This window comes from Pelodiscus sinensis, chromosome 1 (assembly GCF_052426305.1).
Source record: "Pelodiscus sinensis isolate ZL-2025 chromosome 1, ASM5242630v1, whole genome shotgun sequence".
NCBI lineage: Eukaryota > Metazoa > Chordata > Testudines > Trionychidae > Pelodiscus > Pelodiscus sinensis.
Window position 1 is genome coordinate 40249368 of NC_143052.1, and position 12676 is coordinate 40262043.

The window sequence follows — 12676 nt, forward strand, 5'->3', positions numbered from 1 at the left end:
GGACTTTTAGGAGCCATGTGCCTATTGGACACTTGCACTGAAGAATTAAAGATCATGCATTTTCCCCTACTATTCTTCTATATCCTGGGTCTCCCTTAGACTGAATTTCTTGGAATGCCAGAGAAAACCCAGGCCTAGGGGATAGGATGCTCCCTGGATCATAAAGTGGTGAATCTTCTGTGGAGGCCAATAGTCGTGGATTATCACTTGCCTGAAAATAAACAAGTCACTAGCCCTTCTGTCACTGAGAAGAGGCTTCTTTTTTATGTGCTTTCTTTGTGTAATAGGATAAGACCTTTCATTGGTATCTCTGTTAGCTGCCTGAAGCAGATGTGGTTCCAAGTGCTGGGACAGTCAATTGTATCTTGCAGAAAATTGATTCTGAAATTAGTCATTGCTCCATCACTACCCAAGAACCAGCTGTCAGAAAGGGGAGATCTCCAGAAGCAGCTTTTAAATCTTCCTGGCTTCTCTATGGGGGATTACCAGAAGGCTGCATCATTTTAAGTAAGCAAAACTGTTGATGTGTGCAAAAAGTCCCCTCCCCCCACACTACACATCAAAAGATGAAATCCCACTTGACTTCTTGTTTGTTGGCATGAATCTAGCTTGAAGACAAATGTCACCCACCTTTACTTAGCAACAATGATGGTCAATCTTGCAGCAGCTGAAGGTAGATATCTGCAGCTCTTTTTCATCAGGTCCATACATATTTGAATTATCCCCCATTAAACAGCTTCCTGTCCTGTAGGCATTACTGTAATCCTGCCCATGCTGATGTGAAGGTGGTTGGTATTTCCAGATAGGTCAGCATCCCTATATCTGGACCAATGGGATCACCAAGACTGGCGTTAGATTCGCTGGAGCCTGAGACCAAACCCCAAATCTAACTGCCCAGGGACAAAGCCTGAGCTCCACTCTCCAGGACTCAGGCTTTTGCTTCAATCCTGGGTAACAGGACTCAGATAACAGGCCCCCTATCTGGGGATGAAAGCTTTGGGGCCCTGCCCAGGTAGATGGAGCTCAAGCTTTGGTTTTGGTCCCTCACCTGGCATAGTAGATGTTGGGTGGGCTCAAGTTTCAGTCCACCCTCCAGAGGTTGTGCAGTAACTTTTGTAGTGAGAAGGAGGTCATGGTGCAATGAAATTTGAGAACCCCTGGTGTCAATATAGGCCATATTTAGGGCATTTTGAAAACACATGTTACTGAACTGATAGACCATAAAAGCTCCTTTGCATAGGAAACATTGTGTTCTGTCATGTAAAAATGTATTTAGGGATATGTAAAATATGGTTTATTAAGTTTACAGTCCATAATCAGAGTTGTTACAGTTAAAGAATAATTTCTTAGTTCATGGTTTATTGATCCAGTGCGTTCAAACAACTTGTCTGCTGAATATTCTTTTGAATATTGTTGAAAAAGAGCTACTGTATCTCTTTAGCTATATATTTTTTTCTCTTTTAACATCCCACAAACCCCGGACCTCTTAATTCTGCATTTGAAAGCACCCAGCCTGACTAGCCCACATTCATGGACTTTCTGCTTACAATAGTTCAGGTTACAAGAAATAATTAATTTGTTTCCTTTGGAAAATAAGAGTGTGAAGCTAAGCATTTAATTCTTTTTCCTGGTATCTTCAACATAGACTTTTATAAAGGAAAATCTATAATGTATTTCTGGACAGACATAATGAATAGCAAAATAGAATAGAAAAAGAAACAATGGAAACACCCAAAGATTAAGGAAAAGGCTTTTTAAGAATGTCTTATTTAAGTGTTCTTGACTCTAAGGCTGTTTTTTGTCTGCATGGTTAAATGACTAGCATGGCCTAGTTATCCCATGTCTTTGAGCTCTCATAGTCACTAAAATAATGCCAAATCAAAGTGGTGGCATTTTACACCCATTTTGCATCAAACTAAATGGGTGCACATGATGAAAGGCAGTGGAGAATCAAGCTCAGTATGAGTGTTTTTTGGTGCAACACTGCAGCGTACCCTTCTGTGTCAGTTAGACAATGGACACGAGGCCCAATTCCATGGAAAGAGTCCTGTTGACGTCAATAAAAGTTGAATCAGATTTTTCATGGACAAAGTATATTAATTTCAGTTCATTTTTCATGTATGTTTTCTGGACAGTCTCATTGTTTGCTTAGTCTTGTCCCTTTCCTAAAATAAATTCTGTTTGGCATTGAAAAAATGTTGTTCTGGCTTTTCCAGTGCCTCAACCAGGGGTGCACAAAGCATACCTACTTTGTCTAGGTTGAAGCGGCTTGTTACTGCATGAGACTATTAGCTCTCAAATAAACATGTTGTTAAGATTTGCCACTGGCCTTATATCAGAAGGAAAACCAGAACTGGGGAAATTAATGGCTATAAAGTGGCATGGGTCCTGCTTCCAGAATCTGTAACAATAAAGCCATTGCTGGGATAAAATGACTGATGCTATGGTGAGCACCACTGAGTAACTGTTCAGTGAAGAAACTTCCCCTTAAGATTTGCAAAGTGGCATTCTGTGAGCCAACATGACAAAACTAATGATTAAGGATATATGAGATTTAATAACTTGCTCAAATTCACAGAAAGTCTCTGACAGAGCTGGGTAGGGATGTCCTTAGGATTTACGGAGCCCTAAGCCATACTATTAAACTGGTGCTCCTATGCCTAATGGCAGACATGGGTATGGGATGACAATTTTTTTAGAAATGTGATTTTATAATCTTCAGCAACCCTCTAATGAAATATTTTAAAAGCACGTTTTAAACGAAGGTCCTATAGACTAACACATTAAATTAAGAAATTGACAGGATATACCCGGTGTTGGCAAATGCCTATTAAAAGGCTTCATTACCACCTGAATGACTCTTTCACAGTTTCAATGTCTGCTAATCTTTTTCACTTTTAAGTTTACTAGATCCTCTCCAGAGAAAGCAGAACAACAGAACAGGAATAGGAAGTGGCATGTGGGTGGACATTAAAACTCAGTGGTGCCCCACATTTTTGGGTGCCCTGTGCAGTCACCTATTCTGCATAAGGGTAAGGATGGCTCCGGAGCTGGGATAAGACACCAGCGTTCCTAAACCCCATTTCTTTTGCCTTAATTACAAAATCATCTTTCCTTCTTTATGCTGACACAATATTTCTTTGGCCATTGGACAGTAATGTTGGGATAATTAGTTGGCATTCTACATTCCCCATCAAAGTATTTTGTGGTAATCTTCATGACTAGTTGATAAATATTTCAAGTGTTTCCCTTCACGATTGTTTGAAATCATACTCTTTACAAACTATTATAAACATTTTATAATTTGTTTCACTGAAGAAATACAAAATTGACAATATGCACAAAATTGACAATAAATGTTACCTCTAGGCAAGAACCTTTTAACCCTTCCAAATTTTACTTATTCCAGAAAGCAAAGTTATGACTGAGCCCTATCAGGTTCCTTATTTTGTGGTCTTTCTAGATGCATAAATGCAATGTAGATATTTCTTTAAATATTTTAATTAGTCTTCAGAAATAGTATAACCATATTGCTTTGTATTTATTTAAAATCACTTCTGTCGTCTGCATGCAAAGTAACTGACTTTATATAGCTTATCACTAAGGCATTAATTTTTCCTATATATGTATATAGCTAATATAGTTCTAAAAAATCTTCTGGCATAATCCAATTGCTTAGTTTTGTATTACTGTGTGTTGCTATGCAGGATACCCAGTTAAAACCATGAAAAATCAAAACAAAATGTGAAAGAGAGAAATCTTAATTTTCTTCCCAGTACTGTATAAAAGTAACAGTGAAATATTAAGTTCCTGAAAGATATGACCTTTTTTCTTGATTTGTGATTTGTACAAGTCCTTCTTTCTATCTTCACTTTTGCATCAATTCTTAGTTTGGCTGGAATGAGGAAATATGTTGTTCTGGTATGTCAGGAGTCATGACTCATAATATCTGGGGAAAAACATAATTCATTATTCACTGGTGGGGAGGGGGGAATTTATGCAATGAAACTTAATTGACATTTTACAATATCTGAAATGGTTTCTGATTAGTTGCTTTAATTATAACAAGATATTCAGTACTATGCTGCTCCTGTGTATAATCTATTTTAAACTGAAAATTATTTTAGATTGGCTTGAATTACTTATCATTTTGTTTGCAGATACCTCAAATCAGCTATGCATCTACAGCTCCAGAGTTAAGTGATAATACTAGGTATGACTTTTTCTCTCGAGTGGTTCCACCTGACTCATACCAAGCCCAAGCCATGGTCGATATTGTGACAGCACTTGGATGGAACTATGTGTCAACGCTGGCTTCCGAGGGAAACTATGGGGAGAGCGGTGTAGAAGCATTTACTCAGATCTCGAGGGAAATTGGTAAGTGTACATTTGTCAGATTTTGTATTTATAGCTGACAAGTTACTAAAGTCTAAGCATCACTAAATACTGTCTAGTCTGTGAGGGATAATTAGAACTCCTACAGATGCATGACCTAGACTGTATTCTGGAGAGAAGTGGAGTATATTATGAATTATTTTGCTGTTCATGAATCTGTCAAGGTGACACTTTGGTGCTTATTCAGAAAGAAGAGTGCCTGACAAAATCAAGAAATTCAAAAAGATCTTACCCATCTTGGAAAGGAGACACTCTTTGACAAATTAGAGATTCTAAGGGTTTGATAAATGGCATGTAATATAGTCATTTTAGATTGAAACTTATACTAGTGAATTGTCATCTTTTTTTAAAAAATGGCAGTTGGACTGTGGCCAGAGTGGTTATGATCAAGTTGTTTTAAGAAAATTCTAATCTTGTGATGACAAAGTCTTGACAAATCTTTCTCACTGTAGTTCATGGAGTTTTTAATCTTGCTGCTCTAAAAATTCTATAAAGTACAAAGACATACCCTGGTTGTTTTTATTTCAGCATGAAATGTGTTATATAAACATTGGCATATTATGAGGAGTATTTTTAAGGTCTGTTTCATCTTTTCTCAGTGCAGTAGTTATTTCTGGCATGAAAAATTGGCTGTTTTTCAGGAACAATGAATTTTAGATCCAATGAGGGGAGTAATAGGCAGTTTGAAGGCGGGAGGAGTAGATATCAGGTACTGATATTTCGCCAACTAAACCAGTGTTAATTAACACAAATAGCTCCCTACTTTACAAAAACCTCAAACAGCTTTGGTATTCCTCCTTATACACCATGGATTAATTTATGGACTTGCAGCATGCCTTGAAGGTCAACAAACTCTTACTTTGTCAGGACAAGTTGTTGGAGGGGAAAAGAAAATTGTAGAGTCAGATGCTCAGATCTGTCTCCAACTTCCTCATATAGATCTAGAGACTATCAGCTTGACTTCCCTAGTTGTCTAGATAAGACACAAAGAGAGTGGCATTTCCAACCTAAGGCTCAAACCATAGAGGGCCTTATAAATCAACAACCTGAAATGGATCCCTTGCATTCTATGCAGTATATAATGATTTGTGTGAGAACTCTGAGTAAGTAATTACACCACTTTCATTCAGTATACCAAGTGGTCTTCATATGTCAGCTCAAGTAAAGTACCTTTTAATTATTTGACCAAGAAAGGATCAAGGCATGGTTGATTTTTGTAAGATCTGCTTTTAAAAGACAATACTGCAATTTGCACACCGAGTACCAATGGCTGAACATTTTTTTCCAGTGATGCAATGTGGACTTCTATCACTTAAAAATGCAGCAGGGTTGCCACATGAGAGAGCCCTTGAAGCTCATAATCATTTAATACTTCCTATTAGAAAGATTAGTACAAAGTTACTGAAACATTATTGTGTATCTGCCATTGGCCACAGGCATATTAATAGCACCTATCTCTGTCAGTGGTATCAAAGGCTTCTGGTGAAACAGTTTGGGTGTTTGTCCTATATTCCATGTGTGTGTATTAGATAGAAGTGCAGTCTCCCTGCCTTGTACTAGTATAAAACTAGATGATACCAAACTGGGTGGGGTTGCAACTTCTTTGGAGGATAGGGACATAATTCAAAATGACCTTAGCAAGTTAGAGAAATGGTCAGAGGTAAACAGGATGAGGTTTAATAAAGAGAAATGCAAAGTGCTCCACTTAGGAAGGAACAATCAGTTCCATACATACAAGATGGGAAGCGGCTGTCTAGGAAGGAGCATGGCAGAAAGGGATCTAGGGGTCATAGTGGACCACAAGTTGAATATGAGTTGAATATGAGTCAACAGTGTGATGCTGTTGCAAAAAAAGCAAATATGATTCTAGGTTGTATCAACAGGTGTGTTGTAAGCAAAACTCGTGAAGTCATTCTGCTGCTCTACTCTGCACTAGTTAGGCCTCAGCTGGAGTACTGTGTCCAGTTCTGGGCGCCACATTTCAAGAAAGATGTGGAGAAATTGGAAAGGGTACAGAGAAGAGCAACAAGAATGATTAAAGGTTTAGAGAACATGACCTATGAAGCCAGGCTTCATGAACTGGGCTTGCTTAGTTTGGAAAAAAGAAGATTAAGGGGGGACATGATAGGAGAAAATTTGTTCCTCTTGGTTACTGAGGACAGGACAATGAGTAATGGGCTTAAAGTGCAGCAGCGGAGGTTTAGATTGGACATGAGGAAAAAATTCCTAACTGTCAGGGTGATCAAATATTGGAATAAATTGCCAAGGGAGGTGGTGGAATCTCCCTCTCTGGAGATATTTAAGAACAGGTTAGATAGACATCTGTCAGGGATGGTGTAGACGGAGCTTGGTCCTGCCTTGAGGGCGGGGGGCTGGACTCGATGACCTCTTGAGGTCTGTGATTCTATAGATTGAAAGGAAATTCTGTTGACTTTCAGTATTGACAGAGCTGCCTCAGAATATCTTCCTCAGTCTTCCTTTTACATGACTTTACATTTGTCCAACCCAAGTATAGCTCTATTACCACAGAAGCTAACAAACTATTCCACGTCCAGGATATCTTGTTTGCACAATATACAGAAATCTCTTGCTGATAAACATTTGTCTCTGTAATGAAGGGAAGATAATTCAGATTCATCAGGCTGTTTACTACCTACTAAATCTGTTGTTCAAGATTTAATGGATGCTATTAGGGAGAAGAAACCATTTTGGCTTTCAATAGAGCCACAGCACAAGAGTTAAAAAATTCTTGATCAAAATCTATTCAGCTTGAAATAGAAATACTACCTAGAGCTAGTAAAAAAAAATTCCAATAGAACATTTTTTGTCAGAAAATGCTGATTAGACGAAAGCTAAACATTTCATAGAAACATATTAATTTTTGTCAATGTTTTCAATGGGAAACCATGAAAATGTTTTTTTTAAACTTGACACATTTTATTTTGTCTTTATCATTATGAAATGTTTAGATAAGGTCAGGGAAATCTATCAATTTGTTATGATTAATCACATGATTTAAAAAAAATTAAATATGGAATTCCCACAGGATAGAAATACCCTTTCCCTTGGACACCTCTACTTCTGCTACTGATGATGGCTTTTCTCCATAACCATAACATCTTTTCTTTTTAAAGGAAAGCACAGCTGCTCACAGAATTACTGGGCTCCAGGACCTGGAGCTGTAAGAAAACTATTAAATATGAGAATCTCCATATAAGGGTGAGGGACAATAAAACTGTAATAATAATCCTGATATGGTGACATTCAGAGGCCCTGATCAGAATAGAAAGCCTGCAACAGGGTGGCCTGCAGCTTTCAGAAGAGGCGATATTAGACCAGTCAGCTCTGTTAAGTTAGCTCTTCATCACTACACTTGTGCAGGATGTGGGATTTAAAAGAAAAAAAAGCCCTTCCGCTGAGGGCTATATAGGCGTTGATAAAGGCTTTCTTAAGGCAAAGAGCTATGCAAGTCAGAGTAGGGAAATCTTACTCTAGCATATAAACATTCACAACTGGCACTCCCCTGCAGAGTGCCATCAGCCCTAACTTATTCAATGTAGTCATAAATAATTTTCCAAAAAAGATGAATGCAGAAAAGTTTTTCTTGTTTGCAGATGACTGTGCTATAGGGACTAAAACAGGAACAAGGAAATCACTGAAAAATAAATTAATGAAGTACTTAGGGAAAGTGTGGAATGGGGAAACAAGAGGGCATTTACATTTTCAGTACACAAAATAAAAGAAATGAGATTCAGTAAAAGGGAAATTAAAAAAGACTGAAAACTTTGTCTCTATGGACAGCAATTTGGTTTAGTTAAAAGCTGAGTGTGACATTTGATAGCAACATGGAAGAATCATACTGAAAATATTGAAGATAAATGTAAAAGTAAACTCAATCTACTTAATAGTGATTCTGGAATCACCCGGGGCACTGATAAGAAAACAACGGGTAATGCTTTGTAAAACGTAGTAAGAAAAACAGTGTATATGGATGGCACACATGTAGTTCAGCATCAAAAATGAACCTGAGACGGTAGACTTAAACCAAACCCAAGAATTCTCTGATCACAACATGTTTTTTGTGTAATGCAAATAGGAGTTGGTGAAATGTCTGCATAAATAATAAAGTTACTGGACTTAATCTTTTGCTCAAAAGGTTATGGGAAAAAGGGAAGATGGCAACACTAAACAAATATATGAAGAATGCTGGAAATTCAGTGGACAACACAGTGGAAACACCCCAATATATCTCATTTGAACAGGATTAAAACAGAGACAAAGGAACTAAGAGAAAAGAAAGTCCTAATATAAATTACTGTATAATACTTTTTTCATGGCTCTCTGGGTGTACAATCATACACCTTAGCTAAATGAGAAAATATATAATCAAATTAAAAAGGGAGATAAATGTGTACATTTAGTGAATCTCTCTCCTCCCCCTCTAAATGGGGTAAACATTGCTAAAAATGTACAGATGGGTCAAAAGAGGGTTAAAACAGAAGTGGGGTCAGCATTCTCTGTCTCAGAGCTTGAAATAAAGGAATTCATAGAACTATCAAGCATGTAATCACTAGAGTGGCCAAAGTGGCAAGAATAATGTTGGCATTTTACCGGATACTAGATGTGCCACCTACCTCAGCTGTCATCTTGTCAGATTCACTCTCAGGACTACTGGCTATGAAAAATGGGATTCAGATAGCAATATCATTTCTACTAATAAAACTTGCACTGATAAGAATAAACATTTAAAAAACATGGATCTTATCATGTGTTGGAATATCAGGAAAGAACATGGCTGAAAAGGTAGCAAAAATGCTGTAAAATGCAAAAATTGACAGAAATTTCTCTAAGTAAATGTGCAACAAAAATCTAATTAAAATGAACTAAGAGAGGAATGACAGAAAATGTGGAGAAAAGAAACAAGGCAAAAAGATGCCACGAAGTATTCCCTAGCAAGGATGAGCCAGCTTTACTCTGAATAGTTACTAAATACCAATTTAAACATAACTTAAACATAGACTTAATTAACAGATGCAATAATGGGGTATGTGAGACATAAAAAGCCAAATAAATAGGCATACAAGCTTTTGGGGTTGTAATGAGTTCAATAGGGATAGGAGGATTTTGCATGAGAAACTCAAACACCTAAAAAATGACAAAGTCCACACAAGAATACTTGGTAGAAGCATTAGGAATATGGGGCACCATTAAAAAAGCAGTATCACGATTTTTAAAAATATATACCATGAAAAAAAAGAGAGATTGTAACAATGTATCATAAAATCCAGCACCTGAAGCCCATAGAATCTGAGTGCTACACCATTATATTCAAGAAATAGTAAAGAAAGAAGCTGTCAGCTATCTGGGAAGGAGAATGGACACGTTGCTCATGCTTTGGGGGCAAGAAGCCAGGTTGAGCTGTCTGAGAACTGTGGCTATCCAGAACCCCCTTTTTAGGATGGTAAGCCTTGACTGAATTGGTTGATTAGAGCTCAGATACCTGCTGGTGGTGTTAGGACAATAAAAAGGGGGCTGAACACTGATCCTGCTTGGGCAAAAAAATCGTTTGGTTTTGGGCTTTTGTTGGGTTTCATTTAAGGACTCCATTGCCCCAGAAGGAATGGAAGTCTCTAAGGTGGCTTGGTGGAGAGTCAAGTCATCTTTAGGGCTGGAGTTGACTGAAAAGTGTGGTAGGGAAGTTGACACAGAACAGCTGCAATGCCACACTGTGCTGCAAGAGGGCACTCTGGGATAGTGACTCTTGTACAGGCCCTTTGTGCTGGATGCTGGATGAATTCAGAAAGGCACAGTTCCTACCCGGAATAACATATTCTAACTTAAAATGGGCAAGTGTTACTGGCAGCAGGAGGCAAAGTGGGTGTAAGGACACCAAGACTAATAGTAATAAGACTACTAGGCAGTAGTGAAAAATTATTTACTTGTGGAAAGAATGTGAGACAAATTGTTGTCTTCATTATTATTAGAAGTTCCGCATCAGAGGGGTTGTGTAAGATTGTAGCCATCAAACTTTACACTGGAATAAATTCCAATTTGTTTTACAAAAATTTTCTTCAGTTGGGTAGGCATCACCATAATGAGAATGGAGTTAGTGCTGGGATGGGGTTGGTTTTTTATCCTCTTTAAAGTAGAAAATATTTTCAGTGCTTTGCATATCTATTTAATATAACAGTGTTTTGTTTGTCACTATATTACCTGGGGTTTTGCTGAAACCAGAGCACTTGGTAACTAATCATTTTGTGTGATGTTGACAGGAAATAAATCAATGGGGACATGGCACATCTAGCCAAGCATGCAAACAAAAATGCTTTCACTCAAATCTATAACTGTATTTAGTCCACAGCACTTACATACATCAGCAATAGGTTAGGAGAGCACTACAAATTAACTCCATATTTATCTATAGTCCTGAGGAGATCTTGAATAGATATTTGTAGACTTCCAGTGGCCAGCCTTCCATTTGCAAGGAAATTTGAGAGGTATCCAAGAAATCTCCAGTGTCCCAAGTGTTCAATAGCTCAGGGTATGTCTACACTAGCCCCCTAGTTCGAACTGGGGAGGCTAATGTAGGCATTCGAAGTTGCAAATCAAGCCCGGGATTTAAATATCCCGTTCTTGATTTGCATCTTCCTGGCCAGTCGCCATTTTGAAATTTACAAGTCTGGACTAACTGCCCGCATCTACACGCGGCAGGGACCCTGTAGTTCGAATTAAAGCCCTAGTTCGGACTCCCTGTTATTCCTCCTGGAATGAGGTTTAACAGGTAGTTCAAACTAGGACTTTAATTCGAACTATCGGGCCCCTGCCACGTGTAGACGTGGGCAGTTAGTCCGGACATGTAAATTTCAAAAATGGCGACCAGCCGGGAAGATGCAAATCAAGAACGGGATATTTAAATCCTGGGCTTGATTTGCAACTTTGAATGCCTACATTAGCCTCCCTAGTTCAAAGTAGGGGGCTAGTGTAGACATACCCTCAGATTCTTCATCCCTTTTAAATCCAATTTGTTTGTATTACATAGTGTATTCCTTAATAACAAAACAAAACAAAATCCCAAGTACTGAGCACAGGTTAGGTGCTGAGTTTTCCAGCTTGTCAGGCAGGATTTTTCATCAGTTAGTGAGATGCATTTCATATAGTAATAGTTAGCTAATGCCAGACTTCCTGTCCTGCACAACTGCATGCTTGAGGGCAAAGCTCAAGTTAGGAGGACACAGGGTTATATTTAATGCTCATGGTCACTCATTTTTCCCTACCAGCCTGGTTAGTCATGCTAAAATCTCAGAAATGGCCTATCCAGCTGTTTTAGCAATAATCATAACAAAACTGATATTCCAGCTGCTAGTAGTGGCGTAAACATGTTACTGGGCTCTGGGCTACCTAAAATCTTCCCCTCCTACACCTAGTTTAATTTTTTTATTTTCTAATTTGATTGACTGTCCATCCAGTTTCTGCTCCATATTCACTATCTTGAGCAGAGGGGTTAATGGCCTCTTAATCGAAATGAAAAAGACTAAAAATGTTAAAGAGCTACCACACTCATACCACAGAATATAGTAAGCATCAAAATCCTCTCTCATTTTAATGACAAATATAATAGCTGGTTCAAAACATAGCTGAAAATTAAATATGTTACATGACAATGATTGGAATGGGAAATGGTAGTAATTCTAAATCTCCTTTACTGTACTTTATCATCTAAAGACACTATATTAGATTTTTATTATTTGGTTCTTTTATTACATTTCCCAGTGATATTATTATCATTTAGCTGTTGAGTTCAGTTTATGTTAGTATATTTGCCCCAAGAATAAACGGATATACAAATATAAGAAATCAATGACATGCTTACGGCAAGTTTACAAAAGCAAATATATTTTACCAAGTTCCCATTCAGCTGTCATGTACAGTACTTCTTTTTTGTATTTCTTTTTACATCAGTGCTGCTTGTCAAAATGTTTGTTGGTAAATCAAGGCTTTCTTCTCTCTTTTAAGTTTTCTTTTTCTGCTGGATTAACTCAGGCATAGTGCTCTCTTAGTCAGATCACAAATCCACCACCAGGGAGGCAACTGAACAGACATTGCGGGGGACATTTTCCAGAGTATGGCAGTACACTGTGGGGATTGATTATAGAAAATCTCTTTTAGGGTCAGGCTTCTTGCTTGGTTTAGCTATTGCCACGTTCAAATTGCTAAACCTCTGCAGATGCCTTAATGGGATGTGGAATGCTGGAGAATATTATTCCCACTAGTGGCCAATGAA

The 12676-nt window shown here is 38.0% G+C and overlaps 1 protein-coding gene across 3 annotated transcripts in view; it reads left to right on the top strand.

Annotated features, from left to right (window-relative positions):
- Positions 1-12676, top strand: part of GRM8 (glutamate metabotropic receptor 8) — a 507705-nt gene that overhangs the window by 83489 nt on the left and 411540 nt on the right. For all 3 annotated transcript variants that reach the window (XM_014573390.4, XM_014573388.4, XM_075928359.2), the window contains one exon: positions 4161-4377. In XM_014573390.4, coding sequence (XP_014428876.1) covers positions 4161-4377 — 217 coding nt within the window. The remainder of the gene's footprint in view (positions 1-4160; positions 4378-12676) is intronic.